Source organism: Triticum dicoccoides, chromosome 2A (genome assembly GCF_002162155.2).
Source record: "Triticum dicoccoides isolate Atlit2015 ecotype Zavitan chromosome 2A, WEW_v2.0, whole genome shotgun sequence".
Taxonomy (NCBI): Eukaryota; Viridiplantae; Streptophyta; class Magnoliopsida; order Poales; family Poaceae; genus Triticum; species Triticum dicoccoides.
Window position 1 is genome coordinate 31,583,369 of NC_041382.1, and position 27,779 is coordinate 31,611,147.

Here is a 27,779-nt window from a genome sequence, read left to right on the forward strand (position 1 = left end):
AAATCGAAGTCAAATCCATATTTAAATCGCAAGTGAAACTATTATTTCTTTGAACAGTAAAACTAAAATGTTGACATTATTCTATAATTCCCTTAATCATTTTTCATGTTGAGGCCAACCTTATTTGACACACCAATTAATCCTTGGCAAAATATTAAAGTGGTCCAACGACAACTATTATGGGCTTAAAATATAAACAAATGTTTATATTTTTCCCAAACCACTTGAAAACTTTTATGCTGTCTCAAAATATTTCCCACTAATTATGTGCCAAATTTCAAGTTTGCCTAAATTCATTTGCTATGGGATTTAAGTAGAAAACAGTACCGAAATATTGAAACATAGAAAATAGAGAAGGGGCTAAGTGCACTCTGTGCATTGGAAAGCCTAGTGCTACAGTTCCATGGCCCAAGCCCACCACGGCCTTCTCCTTCTTCTTCTGTACAGAGAGACAGAGCCATGGCCTTGGCTTCTGGCCGGCCGTCCACGAGTCCGATGAGCTCGTGTCAAGCATCCACGACACCCCGAGATGGATAAGACCGGCCCCCTCCTCCCCAAAACCCTAGTATCCCCTTTTCTTCCCTCTCGTGCCCCTGCCTCTCCTGCTCAACGCTCGTGCAAAGCCGTCACCGCCGCCTTCGTCGATTCCACGGCCACCGGCCTCCTCTCGCCACGCCAAGACATCCAGGAGCTCCTCCCTCGTCATCTCCTTTGCCCGCGCATAAGGGCCCGAGCTGGGAGGCCCCGTACGCTCGCCATCGCCGTCGTCTTCGCCCACGGCCGCCGCATCTCGTCGTCGAGTTCTTCGTGTCCGGCCACCCCCGCGCTCCCTGACCATGTCCACAAGCTCCACGGTGAGCTCCTCTGTCGATTCCCCCCCTTTCCCCCTTTGATGCGTCGCCGTAGTCGTCGCCTTATGCTCGTCCATGGCCGTACCCGTGCTGTACGCGCCCTGCTGCCTGCTTGAGCCGTGCTCACCGCGCCCGCGACCCACGCCTCGGCCGCCCCGTGTGTGCCCCGGCCGAGCCCACACGCGCGCTCGTCCGCCCCAGACCGCGCCCTCGCCCGAGCTCCCGTGCCGCAACTTCTCTGTTGCTTGCAGCCACAGCAGCTCCGCTGCCTTGCTGCTCCCTGTCGCTGCTGCTCGTACTGATACTGTTGCCCGCTGTGCACTACTACTGCTCCTAGCGTGCCGCTGCGCTGCTCCTTTGCCAATGCCTTGCTGCTACTTAGCTGCCGCCGCTGCTCTTACTTCTGCTGCTGCTCATTGCTTTGCCATGGCCGTGGTGTCGTGCAGTGTAGTGTGTGTGCGTGAGTGTGTGTTCTGCATAGTGTGTGTGTGTGCGTGCAGTTGGCCATGGCCGTGTGCTCCTGTGTGTGTGTGCGCATCATGCGTGTGGCCGGTTGGGCTATGCCCGTTAGTGGCCGGCCCTGGCTTAGATTAGTACTAGTAGGTTTAATTACTGTTAAGTTAGTCTAGTAGTAGATGACATGTAGGCCTTTTTAAATAAGTTAGATTTGTTTAATTGTTTAGGTAAATAGTCTATGACATGTGGGCCACACCTGCCTTTGACCAGTCAAAATTAGCTTAGTCAATTCGGTTTAAGCTAAATATAATAATCCCAAGAATTCAATTAAACTTTGAAAAAATTATATAAAATAAACCGTAGCTCGGATGAAACAGTTTTCTACATGAAAGTTGCTCAGAAAAATCCAACGAATCCAAATACGTGACACGTTTACCTGTCAGGTGTCTCTAACTAGCTGAACATGAAACATTCGCTCTCCGGTCATCTGGGTGACACAGGTCCGAAACCGGGAAAACATTCCCGGTTGAACCCCCCCTTCACCTTTATCGTGTAGCCATACGCTAGGAGACACCCGGCACATCACATCGCCATGTTATGCTTTGTGATACTCTGTTTGCTTATATTTATTGTTTTCTCCCCCTCTTCTCTCCGGTAGACCCCGAGACCGATGCCGCCCCTGTGATCGTCTACGTCGTCGACGACACTTCTTCCTTTACAGCAGAGCTTCCAGGCAAGCAAAACGCCCCTTGAGCATTCCGATATCGCCCATTTCTTCCCTCTCATGCTTGCATTAGAACTGCTACTGCTTTCTGTATGATTCTACTCTGATGCATAGCCTATTGTTGTTACCTGCTTATCCTAGACTGCTTAGTATAGGTTGGTTAGAGATCCATCAGTGACCCCACCTTGTCCCAATTGCCTCGCTTTATGTTCGATGACTCGATCACGTGATCGATGTCCAGGCCGCGACACCGCACATCACCCCCCTAGTTGTACGACTCTGCAGAGTTACTATCGAGTGCCGAGGGTGGAACCTCTTACATCACTCCTGATGAGATCTCTGTAGTCTAGCTATACGGTCGAGGTCATCGAGGGTGATTTCCTCCTTAACCACTTCCGTTACGGCTCTGTCGTGCAACTCATCAAATGTGAACCCCGAGGGTGGATCCTCTTACGTTCACCTTGATGATAACATCAAGTGGAATTCACCGGGGGTGATTCCTCGGGTTTTCCCTTGGTGTTAGACACACAGTTACTATGGTTACTATGACTTTACACTTAGCCATATTACTAAAGACGGGTCGGCCCTGAGAGGTACCAGCGCGAGCTTAATAGCGAGTGATGTGGAGTCGGGTTGACCTGGAAGGTGCCGGCAAGATACTTACGAGGCGTGGCCGGGCATTCTTAGCCCTTGCCGCAAGTACTCGAGACGGGGCGACGGGGTCACATCGATCGTGAGTCTCTGCTCGTTACCGCGTGCTCCTAATCCACTACGGTTTGGATATTTGATCCGAGGGGCCTCTGGCCTGATAGCACTAACCATCACGTGGGCATTGTATGGGCGTTCTGCGTCGTATGCATCAGCCGAAGCTTAATAGACGTCAGCGACTAAGCGGCGCGCGCCGGGTTGGACTGCGTAAGCACCTGGCTTTTTGAAGGAGGTAGCTAGGTCTGCTCACCGGCCGCCCACGCAACGTGCAGGAGTTCCCGGGGCGATGCCCCATGACCCCTGGGGGGATAGGTTTAGTCCGGCGTGTTGGCCTCTCTATTAAGCCTAGGTCGGGTTGCGGCGTATTGTTTGGCCGAGGCCGGGCATGACCCAGGTAAGTGTGTCCGGCCGGAGTTAATCGAGCGCGGTGGGTAAGTTGGTGCACCCCTGCAGGGAAGAAAACATCTATCGTTAGCCTGTCCTACGGTAACGGACACTTGGAGTTGTATCCCAATCGATACAATTAGAACTGGATACTTGAGATGAGACATGGATATGAGAAACGGATAGTATGGCTCTGGGATTGTTTTCTCGCAGGGAGTTGAGAAAGGATCTCTGGCCGAGGTTGATAACACTACTACTACTTTACTCTATGCTACTCTACTCCCTCCTACTGCTGCAAGATGGTGGTTTCCAGAAGATGCTAGTCTTCGATAGGACTAGCTTCTCCCCCTTTTATTCTGGCATTTCTGCAGCCCAGTCCACATATACATCCTTCCTTCGATAATGTTGCATATGTAGTGTAGATCCTTGCTTGCTGAGTACTTCGGATGAGTACTCACGGTTGCTTTGCTTCCTCTTTCCCCCCTTTTTCCATTCTTCTCGGATGTCGCAATCAGATGGTGGAGCCCAGGATCCAGACGCCACCTTCGACGATGACTACTACTACCCCGAGGGTGCCTACTACTACGTGATGGCCGCTGACGACTTGGAGTAGTTAGGAGGCTCCCAGACAGGAGGCCTTGCCTTTTCGATCGATGTTGTTTTTGTGTTAGCCTTCTTAAGGCAAACTTGTTTAACTCATGTCTGTACTTAGATATTGTTGCTTCCGCTGACTCTTGTGTTCTGAAGTTTATGTATTCGAGCCCTCGAGGCCCCTGGCTTGTTATATAAAGCTTGTATTATTTTAATTTGTGTCTAGAGTTGTGTTGTGATATCCTCCCGTGAGTCCTTGAGCTTGATCATACACATTTGCGTGTATGATTAGTGTACGATTGAATCGAGGGCGTCACAATAAAAGATATCAACTATTTTATTCTTCTTAAGAGGATGATCAGGCAAAGCATTTAGTAATTGGAGAAGCCTCCCCCAAGCTTGAGGGAGACATTCTTCCTCAAGTTGTTAATAATTGTATATTTCCTGGAAGGCAGCTTGTTTCATATGAGCAGGAAAATATATTTTAGTAAAGTAATAACTTCTAACTTGCTTGACAGTTTGTGGGGGAGTCTATTTAAGAATGGTTTGAACTCATTCTGGGTTAACAACAATGCCATCTTTAGAAATCACCTGGCCTAGATAGGTCACCTTAGATAACCAGAATTCTCAATTGGAATATTTTGCATATAGCTAGTGTTCTAGAAGTTTCCCCAGTAAAAGCCAAAGATGTTCAACATGTTCTTCATCATTCTTGGAATATACAAGGATATCATCCAGATAGACCACGACAAACTTGTCGAGGTATTCCATGAATATGTCATTCATCAATCGAGAGAAGGTTGCTGGAGCGTTGGTTAAGCCAAAAGACATGACGGTTTACTCGTATGAACTATATCAAGTAACGAAGATTGTCTTCAAAATGTCTTCTTCACCAACTCTAATCTGGTGGTATCCTAACCTCAAATCAAGTCTAGAGAATACTGATGAACCAGCAAGTTGATCATAAAGATCATTGATTCTGGGAAGTGGATATTTGTTTTGGATCGTCGCTTGATTAATAGGTCAATAATGTGTAGGGTAACGCAACAGAAAACAAAAATTTCGACCTACGCACCAGCCCAGGACCACTATGGAGACTGCATACAAGGTTTGATCTTTTTCGTTACCGACTCGTAGCACAGCCGAAGTAGAGTCGATGACGATCGGTGGTGTAGATCCCCATAGCTAGGATTTTACAACCTCCCAACCGCGAGGATTTATACCCTCATCCGCCCCTCGGACAGCCCTCCGGGAGGCGGTCGGACAGTCCCCCGGACGGTGTCGCGGACAACCCTTCAGGAGGACCTTCGAAACTCGAACGGTCACATGGACAGCCCTTCGGGAGAACCTTCGAAACTCAGACAGTCACATGGACAGCCCTTCGGGAGGCACTCTTGAACTAAGACCGAAACAACAATCTCTCTACAAAGTTGCACACATATGCTGTCATCTATCCGGCAGGGCTTCGCCGTCCAGAACTAGTTCCTGCCGAAACCCAGACAGCCTTTCGGCTCTACGAAACTGTTTCGCTGGGAGGGAGAGAGAAGTCAGATAATATCAGATGGCATGTGTATGTGGCCGACACAATAGCTTTAATTTTCGGAAGCTTGTATTATATTTCGGACGTGGTTTGAGGAAGTTCTCAGATGTTTTTTCCTTTTTGGGTATTTTTGTTGAGGTTTTTCTGTTGTTTCCGTTTTTTTCTTTTTCCTTTATCGTTTATCAGGTCATGATGAGTGGGGCACAACTGTCATAATTGGGTTCAAAATTAAGTAACTGCCTCATTAGTGTCTTTTGTGAAAATTAGGCGCAATACGGGTAGGTTTTTAAAAAAAAATTCAAACTGGTGGTTTTTGAAACCATAACTGCAATTGTGGTGTTTGTTCGTTATTTACTCACCAACTCCATCTTATTTGCAAATCCATTCTTTCCAAATATGAAAAATATATAAGTGAACCCTACAACTCTCGGTGAACCAAAATATGAACCGCTTTAATCAATTCTTTAAGGACAAACTTGAAATAGTTTATGCATAACATATGAAACAGAAACAAACTGAACTGAAGTTAAAATGACTGTTAGAAGAAGAGAATGTACTACAACGCAATGGAGTCATCCAGAGCACTACTCCCCAGCATTTATTGTCACAGTCACTTCTTCGCCGCCGGTTGATCAGGTGTCTTATCCGCCGGGGGAGCGGCGGCAGCAACATTGCCTGTTGATACGTCTCCGTCATATCTATAATTTTTGATTGTTCCATGCCAATATTCTACAACTTTCATATACTTTGGGCAACTTTTTATACTATTTTTGGGACTAACATATTGATCCAGTGCCTAGTGGCAGTTCCTGTTTGTTGCATGTTTTTTTTCCGCAGAATATCCATATCAAACGGAGTCCAAATGGGATAAAAACTGACGGAGATTTTTTGGATATATTTGATTTATGGGAAGAAAAATCCACGCGAGACAATGCCTGAGGGGGGCACGAGGCAGGGGGGCGCGCCCCTGACCCTCGTGGCCACCCCGTAAGGCAGTTGATGCCCTTCTTTCGCCGCAAGAAAGCTAATATCCGGATAGAAATCGTGTTAAAATTTCAGCCCAATCGAAGTTACGGATCTCCGGGGATATAAGAGACGGTGAAAGGGAAGAATCTGAGAACGCAGAAACAGAGAGAGACAGATCCAATCTCGAAGGGGCTCTCGCCCCTCCCACGCCATGGAGGCCATGGACTAGAGGGGAAACCCTTCTCCCATCTAGGGAGGAGGTCAAGGGAGAAGAAGAAGGAGGGGGGCTCTCTGCCCCTCGCTTTCGGTGGCACCGGAGTGCCACCGGGGGCCATCAGCATCCCCGCAATCTTCACCAACAACTTCACCGCCATCATCACCAACTCTTCCCCCCTCTATGCAGCGGTGTAACGTCTCTCTTACCCGCTGTAATATCTACTTAAACATGGTGCTCAACGCTATATATTATTTCCCAATGATGTATGGCTATCCTATGATGTTTGAGTAGATCCGTTTTGTCCTATGGGCTATTTGATGATCGTGATTGGTTTGAGTTCCATGTTTTATTATTAGTGTTGTCCTATGGTGCTCTCCGTGTCGCGCAAGCGTGAGGGATCCCCGCTGTAGGGTGTTGCAATACGTTCATGATTCGCTTGTAGTGGGTTGCGTGAGTGACTGAAACACAAACCCGAGTAAGGGGGTTGTTGCGTATGGGATAAAGAGGACTTGATGCTTTAATGCTATGGTTGGGTTTTACCTTAATGATCTTTAGTAGTTGCGGATGCTTGCTAGAGTTCCAATCATAAGTGCATATGATCCAAGTAGAGAAAGCATGTTAGCTTATGCCTCTCCCTCAAATAAAATTGCAATAATGATTACCGCTCTAGTTATCGATTGCCTAGGGACAAATAATTTTCTCGTAACAAAAAGCTCTTTACTAAAACTAACTTAGTTGTGTCTTTACCTAAACAGCCCCTACTTTTTATTTACCTAATCTTGATTATCTTGCAAACCTATCCAACAACACCTATAAAGTACTTCTAGTTTCATACTTGTTCTAGGTAAAGCGAACATCAAGTGTGCGTAGAGTTGTATCGGTAGTCGATAGAACTTGAGGGAATATTTGTTCTGCCTTTAGCTCCTCATTGGGTTCGACACTCTTACTTATCGAAAACTGTTGCGATCCCCTATACTTGTGGGTTATCACCTGTCATAGTCTTCCCTTCACTGGCCACACGCGACGGCATCAGAAAATTCTACATGCTATTATATGATAACACACAAGTATAGGAGATCGCAATAGTTTTCGAGGATAGATTATTCAACCCAAATTTATTGATCCGACACAAGGGGAGCCAAAGAATATTTGCAAGTATTAGCAGTTGAGTTGCCAATTCTACCACACATGGAGAACTAAATATCTACAGTAGAGTGATCAGTAGCACAATAGTATGATAATTTGATGCGGTAGTAGCAATAGTAGCAGTAACGGTAACCGTAACAGTAGTAACTTAGCAAAGATCAATATGTGAAAAACTCGTAGGCCTTGGATCAATGATGGATAATTATGTTGGATGACATTCATCATGTAACAGTTATAACCTAGGGCGACACAGAACTAGCTCCAATTAATAAATGTAAGTTGGCATGTATTCCGTATATAGTCATACATGCTTATGGAAAAGAACTTGCATGACATCTTTTGTCCTACGCCCTGTAGCAGCGGGGTCTGTAAGGAAACTAAGGGATATTAAGGCCTCCTTTTAATAGAGAACCAAAACAAAGCATTAACACATAGTGAATACATGAACTCCTCAAATTATGGTAATCACCGGAAAGTATCCCAATTATTGTCATCTTGGAGTATGCGGATCATAACACGTAATAGGTGCATATGACTTGCATGGTAGGATCAAGAACACAAATATATGGGTGAATACATAAACAGTTCATATCTAAAATCATGGCACTCAGGCCCTAATGACAAGCATTAAGCATAACAAAGTCATAGTAACATCAATCTCAGAACATAGTGGATACTAGGGATCAAGCCCTAACAAAACTAACTCGATTACATGATAAATCTCATCCAACCCATCACCGTCCAGCAAGCCTATGAAGGAATTACTCACTCCCAGCGGTGAGCATCATGAAATTGATGATGGGGGATGGTTGATGATGACGAAGACAAAAGATCCCCCTCTTTGGAGCCCCGAACAGACTCCAGATCTGCCCTCCCGATGAAGAACAAGAGGTGGCAGAGGCTCCGTATCGTGCAACATGATGAAACTTTCTCTCCTATTTTTTCCCAGGAAATAAGAACTTATAGTATCCAGATTAGGGTCAGCGGAGCCTCATGGGCCCTGTCGGTGTCAAAACCGGCGGATCTCGGGTAGGGGGTCCCGAACTGTGCGTCTAGGCCGGATGGTAACAGGAGGCAAGGGACACGAAGTTTTACCCAGGTTCGGGCCCTCTTGATGGAGGTAAAACCCTACGTCCTGCTTGATTAATATTGAAGATATGGGTGTTACAAGAGTAGATCTACCACGAGATCAGAGAGGCTAAACCCTAGAAGCTAGCCTATGGTATGATTGTGTTGGAAATATGCCCTAGAGGCAATAATAAAATGGTTATTATTATATTTCTTTGTTCATGATAATTGTCTATTGTTCATGCTATAATTGTGTTATCCGGAAATCGTAATACATGTGTGAATACATAGACCACAACACGTCCCTAGTGAGCCTCTAGTGGACTAGCTCGTTGATCAAAAGATAGTCATGGTTTCCTGACTATGGACATTGGATGTCATTGATAACGGGATCACATCATTAGGAGAATGATGTGATGGACAAGACCCAATCCTAAGCATAGCTCAAAGATCGTGTACTTCGTTTGCTGTAGCTTTTCTGAATGTCAAGTATCATTTCCTTAGACCATGAGATTGTGCAACTCCCGAATACCGTAGGAGTGCCTTGGGTGTGCCAAATGTCACAACGTAACTGGGTGACTATAAAGGTACATTACAGGTATCTCCGAAAGTGTCTGTTGGGTTGGCACGAATCGAGACTGGGATTTGTCACTCCGTATGACGGAGAGGTATCTCTGGGCCCACTCGGTAATGCATCATCATAATGAGCTCAATGTGACCAAGTGGTTGATCACGGGATCATGCATTACGGTACGAGTAAAGTGACTTGCCGGTAACGAGACTGAACAAGGTATTGGGATACCGACGGTCGAGTCTCGGGCAAGTAATGTACCGATTGACAAAGGGAATTGTATACGGATTGATTGAATCCTCGACATCGTGGTTCATCCGATGAGATCATCGTGGAGCATGTGGGAGCCAACATGGGTATCCAGATCCCGTTGTTGGTTATTGACCGGACAGTCGTCTCGGTCATGTCTACATGTCTCCCGAACCCGTAAGGTCTACACACTTAAGGTTCGGTGACGCTATGGTTGTTAGGAAGACTTGTATGTGATTACCGAATGTTGTTCAGAGTCCCGGATGAGATCCCGGACGTCACGAGGAGTTCCAGAATGCTCCGGAGGTGAAGAGTTATATGTAGGAAGTTGTCATACGGTCACCGGAAAGGTTCGGGGTCATATCGGTATTGTATCGGGGCCACCGGAGGGGTTCCGGGCGTCCACCGGGAGGGGCCACCTCTCTCGGAGGGCCTAATGGGCTGTAGAGGAAAGGGGAACCAGCCCTACATGGGCTGGCTGCATCCCCCCCTTGGGCCCATGCGCCTAGGGTTGGGGGGAACCCTAAAGGGGGCGCCCCCTTGCTTGGGGGGCAAGCCCCCTCCCCTTGGCCGCCCCCCCCTCTAGATCTCATCTAGAGGGGGCCGAGCCCCTTCCTCCTTCCCCTATAAATAGAGGGGCAAGGGGAGGGCTGCACACAACATCCAAGGCGCAGCCCCTCCCCTCCCCAACACCTCTCCTCCTCCATAAGAGCTTGGCGAAGCCCTGCCGGAGTACTGCAGCTTCACCACCACCACGCCGTCGTGCTGCTGTTGGAGCCCTCTTCCTCAACCTCTCCCTCCTCCTTGCTAGATCAAGGCGCGGGAGACGTCCTCGCTCCATACGTGTGTTGAACGCAGAGGTGCCATCCGTTCGGTGCTAGGATCTTCGGTGATTTGGATCACGACGAGTACGACACCATCAACCCCGTTCTCTTGAACACTTCCGCTCGTGATCTACAAGGGTATGTAGATGCACTCCTCTCTCCCTCGTTGCTAGATGACTCCATAGATTGATCTTGGTGATGCGTAGAAAATTTTAAAATTCTGCTACGTTAGCCAACAGTGGCATCATGAGCTAGGTCTATGCGTAGTTACTATGCACGAGTAGAACACAAAGCAGTTGTGGGCGTCGATATTGTCAATTTGCTTGCCGTTACTAGTCTTATCTTGATTTGGCGGCATCGTGGGATGAAGCGGCCCGGACCAACCTTACACGTACGCTTACGTGAGACCAGTTCCACCGACTGACATGCACTAGTTGCATAAGGTGGCTGGCGGGTGTCTGTCTCTCCCACTTTAGTCGGATCGGATTCGATGAACAGGGTCCTTATGAAGGGTAAATAGAAATTGGCAATTCACGTTGTGGTTCTGGCGTAGGTAAGAAACGTTCTTGCTAGAAACCTATAGCAGCCACGTAAAAACTTGCAACAACAATTAGAGGACGTCTAGCTTGTTTTTGCAGCAAGTGTTTTGTGATGCGGTATGGCCAAAGGATGTGATGAATGATATATGTGATGTATGAGATGATCATGTTCTTGTAATAGGAATCACGACTTGCATGTCGATGAGTATGACAACCGGCAGGAGCCATAGGAGTTGTCTTTATTTATTTATGACCTGCGTGTCAACATAAACATCATGTAATTACTTTACTTTATTGCTAAAGCGTTAGCCATAGTAGTAGAAGTAATAGATGACGAGACAACTCCAAGAAGACACGATGATGGAGATCATGATGATGGAGATCATGGTGTCATGCCGGTGACAACGATGATCATGGAGCCCCGAAGATGGATATCAAAAGGAGCAAATGATATTGGCCATATCATGTCACTATTTGATTGCATGTGATGTTTATCATGTTTTACATCTTATTTGCTTAGAACGATGGTAGCTTAAATAAGATGATCCCTCGTAATAATTTCAAGAAAGTGTTCCCCCTAACTGTGCACCGTTGCGAAGGTTCGTTGTTTCGAAGCACCACGTGATGATCGGGTGTGATAGATTCTAACGTTCGAATACAACGGGTGTAAGCCAGATTTACACACGCAATACACTTAGGTTGACTTGACGAGCCTAGCATGTACAGACATGGCCTCGAAACACGGAAGACCGAAAGGTCGAGCATGAGTCGTATAGAAGATACGATCAACATGAAGATGTTCACCGATGTTGGCTAGTCCGTCTCACGTGATGATCGGACATGGCCTAGGTAACTCGGATCATGTTTCACTTAGATGACTGGAGGGATGTCTATCTGAGTTGGAGTTCATTGAATAATTTGATTATATGAACTTAATTATCATGAACTTAGTCTAAAATCTTTACAATATGTCTTGTAGATCAAATGTCCCACATTGTCCTCAACTTCAACGCGTTCCTAGAGAAAACCAAGCTAAAAGACGATGGCAGCAACTATACGGACTGGGTCCGGAACCTGAGGATCATCCTCATAGCTGCCAAGAAAGATTATGTCCTAGAAGCACCACTAGGTGACGCACCTATCCTAGAGAACCAAGACGTTATGAACGCTTGGCAGTCACGTGCTGATGATTACTCCCTCGTTCAGTGCGGCATGCTTTACAGCTTAGAACCGGGGCTCCAAAAGTGTTTTGAGAGACACGGAGCATATGAGATGTTTGAAGAGCTGAAAATGGTTTTTCAAGCTCATGCCCGGGTTGAGAGATATGAAGTCTCCGACAAGTTCTTCAGCTGTAAGATGGAGGCAAATAGTTCTGTCAGTGAGCACATACTCACAATGTCTGGGTTACATAACCGCTTGACTCAGCTGGGAGTTAATCTCCCGGATGACACGGTCATTGACAGAATCCTTCAGTCGCTTCCATCGAGCTACAAGAGCTTTGTGATGAACTTCAATATGCAGGGGATGGAAAAGACCATTCCTGAGGTATATTCAATGCTGAAATCAGCGGAGGTGGAAATCAAAAAGGAACATCAAGTGTTGATGGTGAATAAAACCACTAAGTTCAAGAAAGGCAAGGGTAAAAAGAACTTCAAGAAGGACGGCAAGGGAGTTGTCGCGCCCGGTAAGCAAGCTGCCGGGAAGAAGCCAAAGAATGGACCCAAGCCCGAGACTGAGTGTTTTTATTGCAAGGGAAGTGGCCACTGGAAGTGGAACTGCCCCAAATACTTAGCGGACAAGAAGGCCGGCAACACTAAAGGTATATGTGATATACATATAACTGATGTGTACCTTACCAGTACTCGTAGTAGCTCCTGGGTATTTGATACCGGTGCGGTTGCTCACATTTGTAACTCAAAGCAGGAGCTGCCGAATAAGCGGAGACTGGCGAAGGACGAGGTGACGATGCGCGTCGGGAATGGTTCCAAGGTCGATGTGATCGCCGTCGGCACGCTGCCTCCACATTTACCTACGGGATTAGTTTTAAACCTCAATAATTGTTATTTAGTGCCAGCTTTGAGCATGAACATTGTATCAGGATCTCGTTTAATTCGAGATGGCTACTCATTTAAATCCGAGAATAATGGTTGTTCTATTTATATGAGAGATATGTTTTATGGTCATGCGCCGATGGTGAATGATTTATTCTTAATGAATCTCGAGCGTAATGCTACACATATTCATAGTGTGAATACCAAAAGATGTAAGGTTGATAATGATAGTCCCACATACTTGTGGCACTGCCGCCTTGGTCACATAAGTGTCAAACGCATGAAGAAGCTCCATGCAGATGGACTTTTAGAGTCTATTGATTACGAATCATTTTACACGTGCGAACCATGCCTCATGGGTAAAATGACCAAGACTCCGTTCTCAGGAACAATGGAGCGAGCAACCAACTTATTGGAAATCATACATACTGATGTGTGCGGTCCAATGAGTGTTGAGGCTCGCGGTGGCTATCGTTATGTTCTCACCCTCACTGATGACTTAAGTAGATAAGGTTATGTCTACTTAATGAAACACAAGTCTGAGACCTTTGAAAAGTTCAAGGAATTTCAGAGTGAGGTTGAGAATCAACGTGACAAGAAAATCAAGTTCTTGTGATCAGATCGTGGGGGAGAATACTTGAGTCACAAATTTGGCACACACTTAAGAAAATGTGGAATAGTTTCACAACTCACGCCGCCTGGAACACCTCAGCGTAATGGTGTGTCAGAACATCGTAATCGCACTCTATTGGATATGGTGCGGTCTATGATGTCTCTTACCGATTTACCGCTGTCATTTTGGGGCTATGCTTTAGAGACTGCCGCATTCACTTTAAATAGGGCTCCGTCGAAATCCATTGAGACGACACCGTATGAATTATGGTTTGGGAAGAAACCTAAGCTGTCGTTTCTAAAAGTTTGGGGATGTGATGCTTATGTCAAGAAACTTCAACCTGAAAAGCTCGAACCCAAGTCGGAAAAATGTGTCTTCATAGGATACCCTAAAGAAACTGTTGGGTATACCTTCTACCTCAGATCCGAAGGTAAGATCTTTGTTGCCAAGAATGGGTCCTTTCTAGAGAAAGAGTTTCTCTCGAAAGAAATAAGTGGGAGGAAAGTAGAACTTGATGAAGTGTTACCTCTTCAACCGGTAAGTGGCACAACTCAAGAAAATGTTCCTGAGGTGCCTGCACCGACTAGAGAGGAAGTTAATGATGATGATCATGAAGCTTCAGATCAAGTTACTACTGAACTTCGTAGGTCCACGAGGACACGTTCCGCACCAGAGTGGTACGGCAACCCTGTCTTGGAAATCATGTTGTTAGACAACGGTGAACCTTCAAACTATGAAGAAGCGATGGCGGGCCCGGATTCCAAAAAATGGCTGGAAGCCATGAAATCCGAGATAGGATCCATGTATGAAAACGAAGTATGGACTTTGACTGACTTGCCCGATGATCGGTGAGCCATAGAAAATAAATGGATCTTTAAGAAGAAGACAGACGTGGATGGTAATGTGACCATCTATAATGCTCGGCTTGTCGCTAAGGGTTATCGACAAGTTCAAGGGGTTGACTACGATGAGACTTTCTCACCCGTAGCGAAGCTGAAGTCCGTCCGAATCATGTTAGAAATTACCGCATTCTATGATTATGAGATATGGCAAATGGACGTCAAAACGGCATTCCTTAATGGTTTCCTTAAGGAAGAATTGTATATGATGCAGCCGGAAGGTTTTGTCGATCCTAAGAATGCTGACAAGGTGTGCAAGCTCCAACGCTCGATTTATGGGCTGGTGCAAGCATCTCGGAGTTGGAACCTTCGTTTTGATGAGATGATCAAAGTGTTTGGGTTTACGCAGACTTATGGAGAAGCCTGCATTTAAAAGAAAGTGAGTGGGAGCTCTGTAGCATTTCTCATATTGTATGTGGATGACATACTATTGATGGGAAATGATATAGAATTCTTGGAGAGCATAAAGGCCTACTTGAACAAGTGTCTTTCAATGAAGGACCTTGGAGAAGCTGCTTATATATTAGGCATCAAGATCTATAGAGATAGATCGAGACGCCTCATTGGTCTTTCACAGAGTATGTACCTTGACAAGATATTGAAGAAGTTCAAAATGGATCAGTCAAAGAAGGGGTTCTTGCCTGTATTGCAAGGTACGAGATTGAGCACGGCTCAATGCCCGACCATGGCAGAAGATAGAGAAAAGATGAGTGTCGTCCCCTATGCCTCAGCCATAGGGTCTATCATGTATGTTATGCTGTGTACCAGACCTGATGTAAACCTTGCCGTAAGTTTGGTAGGTAGGTACCAAAGTAATCCTGGCATGGAACACTGGACAGCGGTCAAGAATATCCTGAAGTACCTGAAAAGGACTAAGGAAATGTTTCTCGTTTATGGAGGTGACGGAGAGCTCGTCGTAAAGGGTTACGTCGATGCTAGCTTCGACACAGATCTGGATGACTCTAAGTCACAAACCGGATACGTGTATATTTTGAATGATGGGGCAGTAAGCTGGTGCAGTTGCAAGCAAATCGTTGTGGCGGGATCTACATGTGAAGCGGAGTACATGGCAGCCTCGGAGGCAGCACAAGAAGCAGTCTGGGTGAAGGAGTTCATTAGCGACCTAGGAGTCATACCCAATGCTTCGGGCCCGATGACTCTCTTCTGTGACAACACTGGAGCTATTGCCCTTGCCAAGGAGCCCAGGTTTCACCGGAAGACCAGGCATATCAAGCGTCGCTTCAACTCCATTCGTGAAAGTGTAAAAAATGGAGACATAGAGATTTGTAAAGTACATACGGACCTGAATGTAGCAGATCCGTTGACTAAACCTCTCCCTAGAGCAAAACATGATCAACACCAAAACTGCATGGGTGTTCGATTCATCACAATGTAACTAGAATATTGACTCTAGTGCAAGTGGGAGACTGTTGGAAATATGCCCTAGAGGCAATAATAAAATGGTTATTATTATATTTCTTTGTTCATGATAATTGTTTATTGTTCATGCTATAATTGTGTTATCCGGAAATCGTAATACATGTGTGAATACATAGACCACAACACGTCCCTAGTGAGCCTCTAGTTGACTAGCTCGTTGATCAAAAGATAGTCATGGTTTCCTGACTATGGACATTGGATGTCATTTATAACGGGATCACATCATTAGGAGAATAATGTGATGGACAAGACCCAATCCTAAGCATAGCTCAAAGATCGTGTAGTTCATTTGCTGTAGCTTTTCTGAATGTCAAGTATCATTTCCTTAGACCATGAGATTGTGCAACTCCCAGATACCGTAGGAGTGCCTTGGGTGTGCCAAACGTCACAATGTAACTGGGTGACTATAAAGGTACATTACAGATATCTCCAAAAGTGTCTGTTGGGTTGGCACGAATCGAGACTGGGATTTGTCACTCCGTATGACGGAGAGGTATCTCTGGGCCCACTCGGTAATGCATCATCATAATGAGCTCAATGTGACCAAGTGGTTGATCACGGGATCATGCATTACAGTACGAGTAAAGTGACTTGCTGGTAACGAGACTGAACAAGGTATTGGGATACCGACGATCGAGTCTCGGGCAAGTAACGTACCGATTGACAAAGGGAATTGTATACGGATTGATTGAATCCTCGACATCGTGGTTCATCCGATGAGATCATCGTGGAGAATGTGGGAGCCAACATGGGTATCCAGATCCCGCTGTTGGTTATTGACCGGAGAGTCATCTCGGTCATGTCTGCATGTCTCCCGAACCCGTAGGGTCTACACACTTAAGGTTCGGTGACGCTAGGGTTGTTCGGAAGACTTGTATGTGATTACTGAATGTTGTTCGGAGTCCCGGATGAGATCCCGGATGTCACGAGGAGTTCCGGAATGGTCCGGAGGTGAAGATTTATATGTAGGAAGTTGTCATACGGTCACCAGAAAGGTTCGCGGGCATATCGGTATTGTACCGGGGCCACTGGAGGGGTTCCGGGGGTCCACCGGGAGGGGACACCTCTCTCGGAGGGCCTAATAGGCTGTAGAGGAAAGGGGAACCAGCCCTACATGGGCTGGCCGCATCCCCCCTTGGGCCCATGTGCCTAGGGTTGGGGGGAAACCCTAAAGGGGGCGCCCCCCTTGCTTGGGGGGCAAGCTCCCTCCCCTTGGCCGCCGCCCCCCCTCTAGATCTCATCTAGAGGGGACCGACCCCCTTCCTCCTTCCCCTATAAATAGAGGGGCAAGGGGAGGGCTGCACACAACATCCAAGGCGCAATCCCTCCCCTCCCCAACACCTCTCCTCCTCCATAAGAGCTTGGCGAAGCCCTGCCGGAGTACTGCAGCTTCACCACCACCACGCCATCGTGCTGCTGTTGGAGCCCTTTCCTCAACCTCTCCCTCCTCCTTGCTGGATCAAGGCGTGGGAGACGTCCTCGCTCCGTACGTGTGTTGAACGCGGAGGTGCCGTCCGTTCGGCGCTAGGATCTTCGGTGATTTGGATCACGACGAGTACGACTCCATCAACCCCGTTCTCTTGAACGCTTCCGCTCGTGATCTACAAGGGTATGTAGATGCACTCCTCTCTCCCTTGTTGCTAGATGACTCCATAGATTGATCTTGGTGATGCGTAGAAAATTTTAAAATTCTGCTATGTTACCCAACAGATTGTATGTTGTGATTGTTGTCCTACGGACTAAAGCCCTCCGGTTTATATAGACACCGGAGAGGGTTAGGGTTACACAAGGTCGGTTACAAAAGAGAAGATATCCATATACATATTGCCTAGCTTGCCTTCCACACCAAGTAGAGTCCCATCCGGACACGAGACGAAGTCTTCAATCTTGTATCTTCATAGTCTAACAGTCTGACCAATGGAGATAATCCGGCTGTCCGGAGACCCCCTAATCCAGGACTCCCTCAGTAGCCCCTGAACCAGGCTTCTATGACGATGAGTCCGGCGCGCAGTTGTCTTCGGCATTGCAAGGCGGGTTCCTTCTCCGAATACATTACAGAAGAAATTGAATACGAGGATAGTGTCCGACCCTGCAAAATAAGTTCCACATTCCACCATAGAGAGAATAATGCTTTCGCAGATCTAATCCGCTAGCTTGTTTTGGCAACATGACGTTACGTCATGGCTCGGTGATTATTCGAACCATTTCTCTTAACCAGCTCCACACATAACGCGAGGCGGTTTCCTGACACTTCTTGCCAAAGCGGAGATCGTGTTCCCCTGATTACGGGATTCTCATTAATGCGGTTCGTGGGTAACCCAACCGTGTTTAGGACTCCTAGATTATAGCTAAGTCCAAAACGGCTACGGAGAGGACGCTTGATATTCACCCTCTTTATAAGGGGACAAGGTTTTCGCTTTTTCCCTCTTGTGCTCAACCAAACCCTTCCCCCGCCTCGAGTTCTAACACCCAAAGCCCAGGTTAGGTGCTCCGGATCTTCAATCATGTCCGGATCCAGCTTTCAAGGCCGATGAATGCCCTCCTCCGTGACGGAAGAGGACATTAAGAAGTTGAGGGAGGCCAGATACCTGACCGCCGAGGTTTCGCATCGGCTACCTCCCCGAGGGCAGGTCGTCCCTACTCCCGAACCCAACGAGAATGTTGTGTTCGTCTCCCACTTCCTCCGAGGTCTAGGCCTCACTCTGGATCCCTTCGTCAAGGGCTTGATGTTCTATTATTGGCTAGATTTCGACGACCTAGATCCGGACTCCTTTCTCCACATCACGACATTTATTGTCGTGTGTGAGGCCTTCCTCCGTGTGACCCCTCAGTTCGGCCTGTGGCTCAAGACCTTTGAAGTACAACCGAAGGTGATCGAGGGGCAGCATGCAGCGTGCGGAGGTGCATCAATAAGCAAGATGGCAGGAGCTCCATGGCCGAAAGGTTCCTTTCCAGAGGTATCCGAATTATGGCAACAGGAGTGGTTCTACGTCACGGCTCCCAGAAGTGCCAAGTGGGTGGCTGCCCCCGCTTTCCGCCCGGGCCCCCCACCACAACTGATGTCATGGATTAGCAGGGGCCTGAGCTGGGGTCCAACCAAGGACGTGCCTATACTGCAAAGCCGCATCAGAGATCTATTCAAGGGAGATTTTACTTTGGTTGCGGTAATACAAGTTATGCTGGTTCGTCAAGTCCAGCCTTGCAAACGCCGGCCCCTGCACTTGGAGTTCAACCCAGAGGGACCACGTGCCATTCAAAGTTTCCTTGGCCTGACGCACGAGGAGATGTGCAAGTCATTCTTCGGACCTCAAGTGGAGTGTTCGGATATCACCGAGGACGCGGGCCTGAGTAGTAATCGCGTCGTCGAACAAGTAAGAAATCCTTTAGCCGAACACACTGTCTTTTATTCGAGGTTATTTTTTAGAGTTTTCTTTTTGACCAGGACTGGCTAACGAAGGCGAAGATGATTCGGTGTTTGGCCCCCCTCCCCGAGGGTTTGGAAAATCCAGTATTGGAGAAGATGCTCGAGGTCGCACCCTGCCCGGAACCCTTGAAGGAAGATACCGAGGGGGATAATACGGGCGAACGCGGGCCTCCATCGCTACCCGCTCCGACTGAGGGAACGAGCGTTTCCACGAAGGAGGACGACCGGGGGAGGAAAAGGACTGCTTCCGAGGATCCGGAAGCCGAAGCCTCCAAACGGGAGAAGAAGTCTCCCATAGAGGGTCCTGCCTCGGGGGGTGCTTTTGCCGCACAAAGTCCACGAGGGGATCTGCCCTCCAACGAGTCGTAAGTGATCCAAAATATTTTAATAGTAAGAGTATGCTATCTTTTTCCTCTGAGAAAACAACCACCGCATATATCTTGCAGTTCGGGCCTCAGCCCCTCTCAAATGAGTTCTTCTTCGGGGGATCTTCTTCTGGAGACGATGGAGAGCGAAACACCTCCCCCGGACTCCTCCGCTCCAGACGCGGGTGACCCCGAAGTGTCGTCGCGGAGGGCCTCTCCGGATCCGGTGAGGCCAGAAGATAGTCCCGTAGACCCCAGAAGTCCCCAGTGTCTGGCTCCCGAAGAGAGCATACGAAAGAGTCCGACACCGTCTAGTGTGCGGTCGGACGTTCTGAGGGAGTTGGTGGGGCGAGCGGCCATCTCAGAAGAGCACCGTACGCTGATGGGTACGGTGATGGAGAGAATCTCATCTGCTGAAAGCAGATTACATGAAGCCTTTATGAGTCTATTGACAGGCTTTGAGCTATGTGAGATAATATGTGATAGTGCTGCACATGTTATAGTAGCCCCTGAGACTCTGGTTGTCGTCAAGAACGGTGGCGAACAGAGGATCAAATTACTAGGCAATAACCAATCTGCTTTTATGTGCAGGTGGTGGGAGCTCCGATGGCTAGCCGGACTAGGGAGTTTGCCCAATTAAAACGGCAACTGGATGCAGCAGACGCCGACATCGAGCTTGTTAACAAGAGGCTTGACGAGGTACAGGGTAAGTGTTATTATCCAGTGAATGCCACATAGTAAGAGCAACATAATGCCAATATCTTTAATATGTTGTGACTGCAGATGGGGCTGCCACCGTGGAAGCCTTGCGGGCGGAACTTGCCCGAGCCAAGGAACAAGCGAGGAGTAGTAATGCGGCTGCTTTGAAGGCAGCCGAAGAGTTGAAAGCCGAGAAGGCCGCACATTGCGAGAGCCAAGAGAAGATGGCCAAGATGGCCGTAGAATTGAAAGACACTGCCGACCGTTGCCGGGTCCTTGAGAAAGAGAACCAAGCGAAGGCAACTGACCTTGAGAAGGCTGCGTCGGCAGACAAAGACACCCGTTCTGCTATAAGAGCGAAGAAGGAGGAGCTGCGGGAAGCCGGGGATATTGCGGCTGGAAAACCCTTCATGTTGCGGAGGAAGTTCGGAGATCCACGATATGCCCCTCTGGATCGGCTGTGGAGCTCGGCAGATGCGTATATGGATTTGGCGGCGAGTACTGCCGATGCGGCCAAGTACTTCCAAGGTCAGACAGATCGTGAAGTGGACAAACTGTTCTGGACGCAATTCCACGTTCCAGAGCGTCCGCTTTCATTGACTGACCAGCTAGCCGAATGGGCCAAGCTGAATAGGTTGTCCGGACTCGCCATGAGGTCTATTGTGGATCAATTATGGCCGGAAGAGCCTAAGCCGAACAGCTATTTCAGCTTAGTGCAGCAGCTCCTTGATGCGGTGTCACGCATTAATGCGATGAAGAGGTCGGCGTGCATAGAAGGCTCGCGGATGGCCCTTGCCCATGTTAAAGCATACTGGGCGGAGATGGACGCTACCGCTGTTGTGGCGCAGGGTTCGGCCATAGGCCGTGTGGCTGTCGAACACTATTTCAAGGAAGTTCTCGAGGGTGCTCGTTTGATAGAGGCCCAGTGCTCGAAAAATATTATGTTTGAGTGATATGTATTCTCATTGTAAACATAATGCTTTTATGAAGTTTTTATAAGGCTGTGTTTATACTTTTGCCTGAAAGTAGTATGATGACTCCTGTGCGGCCATTATGTATACATGTGTATAACCTGAAAGATTGCAGCCGTCGGCTTCAACCCCCACACATATAATGCGGAGGTGCTCGCAAAAAACGCGTGTTCACACTTAACCCAACGTCTTGGTCCTGATAAGGAGGTGATAGTGCAGCGAGCGAGGCAACCGGACTATAATGCTTGAACACTTTCACTTAGCCATAGGAGTTTGACAGTGGGGCTACTAGATAGCCCCTGGTGGCTCCGCACTCTCCCGGTCGCGGGGTGCGTATACGCCTGGCCGGAAAACGGCCCTTCGTTAAGGCGGAGGAATTTTAACACTCCGATAGGTCATCGAGTGGTTGACCAGTCTCACGCTATATCATGACAGTCAGTTTTCGGCTTTCTCTACTGAGGCGCTCGTCCGGATGAACCAGGGCACAATCGCAGTAGTTCTCCTGGTGCTACCTTAGCCGGCAAAGCGGAACGTAAGGCACCAAAACACAGGAGCCGGGCAAACCCAACATTTGACCAAAGACAATGATTCGGAGCTGATGCATATAAGTCCGAACTCGCGACACCGAACACTCCCTAAGGTATTCGGTCTTTATGGTATAAACCGGGCCGAAATAGTGCCGCTTGTAAGAAGCCCCTTGTGTCCAGGTATGTGTGTTATTCTGACGTGGCCACATGCCAAGACGTCAGCATCCTTCTCAATTGTGTTGAGAATTCGGTGGATATGTATCAACAAGAGACAGTAAAAAAGGTTTACGCAGGGTCTTAATCTAAAAAGAATCCTTGGAGCGGGTCCCTGCTGCACGTCTGCGCCTGTGTCTCCGTTGTGCCATATCCTGGACGGGTGTAGCATGATGATTATCTGTAAAAGAGAGGAGCTTAGGTAAAAAAGCTGTCGTGCAAAAAGATAGTTTTTTAAATAAATCATGTATAATTCAAGGTGAGTAAGAATTGCCATTTGTCTGCGCCCGTTGAGCCCCTTGTATTGTAATAGGGGACCTGTTAATTAGTTGGTGAGGCCGTTTTTAGTGTGCGGCTATTAAGGCAGCCGCACGCTCTTCAGCGCGCAGAAATCGCTTAATATTTCCGTTTACTGTAATGATGCCACGTGGACCGGGCATCTTCAGTGTGAGGGAAGCGTAGTGTGGTATTGCATTAAAGCGAGCGAAAGCTTCGCGTCCGAGTAGTGCTTGATAGCCACTTTGGAACGGAGCGATGTGGAAGGTTAGATGTTCGCTACGGAAGTTATCGGGGGAGCCGAATATAACGTTTATTAGCAGGGAGCCCGTGCAATGAGCCCCTGGGCCTGGCGTTACTCCTTTAAAGATAATATTGCTATGGCGAATTTTTGTTGGGTCTATCCCCATTTCGTGGATTGTATCCTGGTATATCAGGTTTAGACTACTGCCACCGTCCATCAGGACTCGTGCGAGGCGGTATCCGTCAATTATTGGGTCTAATACCAGGGCAGCCCATCCTGCACGCCGGATACTTGCTGAGTAATCACGATGGTCGAAAGTGATCGGTTGAGACGACCAGTGACAGGACTCCGCGGTGATAGGCCTTCGGGCGTATTTTTCTGGGAGTGCCGTTTTGTTTTTTCCATTGATCACGTGTAGCACGTTTACTGTTTTGACTTCTGGTGGAAATTTCTTTTGTTCCCCAGCGTCTCCCTTGAGAGGCTCATTCTCATCTTCGCTTGGTGTATCCTCCCCCTTGTGTACGGCGTTGAGCTTGCCGGATTGCTTGAAGACCCAACATTCTCTGTGGGTATGATTGGCTGGTTTGCCAGGGATGCTATGGACCTGACATATTTGGTATAGAATTTTATTCAGGCTGGACAGTTCGTCTCTGGCGCCTTTAGAGGGCGGCTTCTGACCTGGCTGTGAGCTTTTGAATCTGGCGTTTACTGTCGTGCTCTTCGTGCTGCCTCCTTTGTTCCGGCGTTTGTTATTGCTGTTGCGCCGTGATTTCCCGTTTCCATCTCTAACTTCGGATGTACTGGGGTCGCTGGTGCTGCATCTGGCTAGCCAGCTGTCCTCGCCCGCGCAAAAGCGGGTCATGAGGCTTGTTAATGCTGCCATTGTTCTCGGCTTTTCTTGGTCGAGATGTCTGGCGAGCCATTCGTCACGGATGCTATGTTTAAAAGCTGCCAATGCTTCGGTGTCCGGACAGTCGATAATTTGGTTCTTTTTAGTAAGAAACCTGTTCCAAAGTTTTCGGGCTGACTCTCCGGGCTATTGAGTTATATGGCTCAAATCATCCGCGTCCGGAGGCCGGACATAAGTTCCTTGGAAATTTGCCCAAAAAGCGTCTTCAAGCTCTTCCCAACTTCCAATGGAGTTTTCGGGGAGGCCTTTAAGCCAGTGGCGGGCTGGCCCTTTGAGCTTGAGGGGTAAGTACTTGATGGCGTGGAGATCATCTCCTCGAGCCATATGTATATGGAGGATATAGTCCTCAATCCAGACCCCAGGGTCTGTTGTTCCGTCGTATGCCTCTATGTTCACGGGTTTGAATCCCTCTAGAAATTCATGGTCCATCACCTCATTGGTGAAACATAGGGGGTGTGCTGCACCCCTGTATCTGGGTGTACCGCGTTGTTCGGATGTTTGTTGTGTTACATTGTAAGCTGGGGCGCGCTTGCGTGGTCCATAGATGGATCTGGTTGCGCCGTCCTTTTGGTGCGAGCCCTCACGTGGGTCACGTATTGACTTGTGAGTGGCGTTGTTTGCCGCTTGATGTTGGACGTGAGGTCGTCTATCCGGCCAGGTGGCCGTTTTGATTTTTGGTTGTGAGGGGTCTGAGGCCTCCTCATCGAATTCAGGTAGCAATTTCCGCTTTGGGTAGCTCTTTGTGGGGCGATTGTTGCCGTACTTCACTGCTATGTTGGGTACTTTACTCCATCTGATTTGGAGTGTGTCCTGCGCAGCTTTGAGTCCTTTGCTTCTGCTTTTTTAGGCTCCTCGCAGTGGCAACAAGCCTTTGACGGGCATTCTGCTGCTCTGGGTGCCTGTCCGGCGTTGTGTCGTCCGGACTATTATCTTTGACAGAATTGTTTTGTTCGGTTTGATTTTCCGTATTGCCGTGATCCGGCAGTGATTCGCCCTGCTCCAACGCTGGGTCTGTGTGGTCGTTATTTCTGGCGAGGCGGGGTTTGGGGCGGCGCTTGGGCCGCTGCTTTGACAGCTTCTCGAGGGAACAAGCCTTCGGTGCGTCCTTCCATTCCTCGTCGTCGTTTTTTTTGGTGTGTCCACCATGTATACGTCATATGATGAAGTGGACGTCCGGCGCCCTGTGGGCGGTGGTTCATCTTCGCCTCCCGCATCGTTGTCAATACCGTCGATGTCTGCGGAGTTGAGGTCGAGCATGTCGGTTAAATCCTCGACAGTGGCTACAAAGTGGGTGGTGGGTGGGCGTCGAATTTCTTCGTTGTCCGCATCCCAATCCTGTTGGCCATAATCCGTCTAGGGCTCTCCTGACAAAGAGAGAGACCTTAGTGAATTCAGGATGTCACCGAAGGGCGAGTGCTAAAAGATATCCGCGGCAGTAAATTTCATGATCGGCGCCCAATCGGATTCGATTGGCGGGGGCGCGGATGATTCTGGGTCCGGAAGAGAGTCCGGCACCTTGGAGTCACGGGTCGTGCGAAGGATTATGCTGGTGTTTGGCTCGATCGCCGTCGAGACTGCAGCCCCTGAGGCAGTGTCTAGCCACCCGTCCTCGATTGGCGCAGTTGGCTCCGAGGTGAGGATCAGAGCGGATGCGGGCGCGGCCTCTGGGGTACCGTTCGGTGGTAGAGCTAAGTCATACCCATCGCGACAGTGCGGCGCGCCCAGGTGTGGCTCGAATCCGTCGAAGATCAAGTCCCCACGGATGTTGGCCGTGTAATTTAAACTTCCAAATCTGACCTGATGGCCAGGGGCGTAGCTTTCAATCTGCTCCAGATGGCCAAACGAATTAGCCCGCAGTGCAAAGCCGCCGAATATGAAGATCTGTCCGGGGAGAAAAGTCTCACCCTGGACCGCATCGCAACCGATGATAGTGGGAGCCATCAAGCCTAACGGCGACGACACAGAGGAACACTCAATGAAAGCACCAATGTCGGTGTCAAAACCGGCGGATCTCGGGTAGGGGGTCCCGACCTGTGCGTCTAGGCCAGATGGTAACAAGAGGCAAGGGACACAAAGTTTTACCAGGTTCGGGCCCTCTTGATGGAGGTAAAACCCTACGTCCTTCTTGATTAATATTGAAGATATGTGTGTTACAAGAGTAGATGTACCACGAGATCAGAGAGGCTAAACCCTAGATGCTAGCCTATGGTATGATTGTATGTTGTGATTATTGTCCTACGGACTAAAGCCCTCCGGTTTATATAGACACTGGAGAGCGTTAGGGTTACACAAGGTCGGTTACAAAAAGAGGAGATATCCATATACGTATTGCCTGGCTTGCCTTCCACGCCAAGTAGAGTCTCATCCGGACACGAGACAAAGTCTTCAATCTTGTATCTTCATAGTCTAACAGTCCGGCCAATGGAGATAGTCCGGCTGTCCGGAGACCCCCTAATCCAGGACTCCCTCAGGCCCCACTTGGTACCAAGGCGCGCCCTGGTGCCTAGTGGGCAGCAGGAGCCCCCCCAGGGGGTCTTTGCTTTAATATTTTGCTTTTATTCTAGAAAAAATCTCCAAAAAGTTTCATTCAATTCCGAGAACTTTTATTTCTGCACAAAAACAACACCATGGCAATTCTGCTGAAAACAGCGTCAGTCCGGGTTAGTTTCATTCAAATCATGCAAATTAGAGTCCGAAACAAGAGCAAAAGTGCTTGGAAAAGTAGATATGACGGAGACGTATCATTATATTCAGTAATCTTGTAGTGGCAACGCAGATTTACGTGGTTAATTTATGATGTGATTTTTCCATTCTAATATTTTACATCGCCCTAAAACTTGGTTAGTTTGTATGAGTCAGTTGAGTAACTCAATGATAGAGAAACATGTGTAGAATTTTCTTGTCCTCATTTTCAATAAAATTCGGTGAACACATCCAAAGTTGTCCAATATATAATTAGATAGCCTTAAGCTCCCGTAAACATTAATATTTTGTAATAGTTTGAGTGGTACAGCAGCACATGATAGTGAGAGGGAGAGAGGCGAATGGAGAAAAATTTCGTAACTCTCACTCGTCGATAAAGTGTTATAGAAGATGGAAAGGAAGATAAAAAAATTGCTTGAGGAGGACCAATCCCTCGACCCCGTTCAATTACAAAGACCCTTTTGCAACTATGGTAGATGTCCATCCTTTATCTGGATTATGTTTGTCCCTTTAACATTCAATGGGACATATATCATATGTGCAGCTGGTTCACCAGTTTGCCAGGTTTACATGATGCACTCTCAATATCCTAGTTTCTTTGGAAGAAAATAGCCAGAGAAAAGAAGGAGAGTAAGAAGAGGTCAAAATGTGAGAAGAAACATGATAATTATCACATCAATGCCTGGATCTGACAAGGGGTGGTGAATCCGCCGGAAAGAAGCTTCCCATTGAAAAATACAACTGTGCTCAGGTAACAGATTTCATTGATATGCTTAACACACTACTGTAATGTAGGTCTTTCCAAAGTGCCTACAACACTCAGCAAAAGCTTTGATGAGTGTTGTACTCAGCAAAGGCACCTGGCAGCCGGCATACACCCTTGAGGCAAAGTGAACTTTGCAAAAAAAAACTTTTTGTCAGGTACTCCGTGAAGAATTTGCCGGTTGTTTTTCTAGGCACTAGGAAAAACTTTTATACTCTGTAAAAATCAATTAACAGAGATGGAAATACCCCCAAAGCATCGCCCCTCACCAGTAAGTATAAATATATCGCCACATCGTTACCACTTTATAAGACTAAGTTGTCCCTACTCGGGAACAGGAAGCCGCCAAGGCTCAGGAGGAAGGCAGCGTCGTCTCTTAGAGAGAGGAGGTCGTCGTTGCTCGGGGACATCAGCTGCTGTTAACAGAGAGGGGCCCGTCCGGTTGATGCTCGCGAAGAGGAAGCCGTCCCCGAAGACGCTTGGGAGGCCATGTTTCTAGTAGTGCCATGTTTCTAAGTTTATACTAAACTTTTATATCTTTTTGAACTTTACTTTATTTTGTCAATTCATAGTCATAACTAATATGTTTGTGCTAAGTATATACCATATTTTATAATAAAAGTTATACTATTTTTTTATTTAAACACATTACAAGTTAAAAAAAGTTGAACCAAAATCCCCTAAAGTGTGATAAAATAAGAAAAGAAAAAAGAAAACAACATCTCTGATCAATTTATGCCACTACGATAGTTATAGTGTATATGCCTTTGTGTTTATCCATAATTATTTTGGTAGATAACTATAATGTGTAGACTATAAGAATATCTTGATAGAGGTTTCTAGTTTA

At 47.6% G+C, this 27,779-nt stretch overlaps 1 protein-coding gene across 1 annotated transcript; it reads left to right on the forward strand.

Annotated features, from left to right (window-relative positions):
• The first annotated feature begins 499 nt into the window (after nt 1–499).
• Nucleotides 500–27,312, forward strand: LOC119357502. Its single transcript, XM_037624426.1, has 3 exons — nt 500–854; nt 1,966–2,027; nt 27,271–27,312. Exons 1-3 carry the CDS (start codon nt 530–532, stop codon nt 27,310–27,312), a joined length of 429 nt encoding a protein of 142 aa, XP_037480323.1. The 5' UTR covers nt 500–529.
• The last annotated feature ends 467 nt before the right edge of the window (nt 27,313–27,779 follow it).

Bases quoted from the DNA above. Each gene is read 5' to 3' on its own strand.
- LOC119357502 (XM_037624426.1), top strand. From the start codon at position 530: ATGGATAAGACCGGCCCCCTCCTCCCCAAAACCCTAGTATCCCCTTTT. The intron at 855-1,965 runs GTGAGCTCCTCT...TCTCTCCGGTAG, and splicing joins CCATGTCCACAAGCTCCACG to ACCCCGAGACCGATGCCGCC. The intron at 2,028-27,270 runs GCAGAGCTTCCA...ACTCGGGAACAG, and splicing joins ACGACACTTCTTCCTTTACA to GAAGCCGCCAAGGCTCAGGA.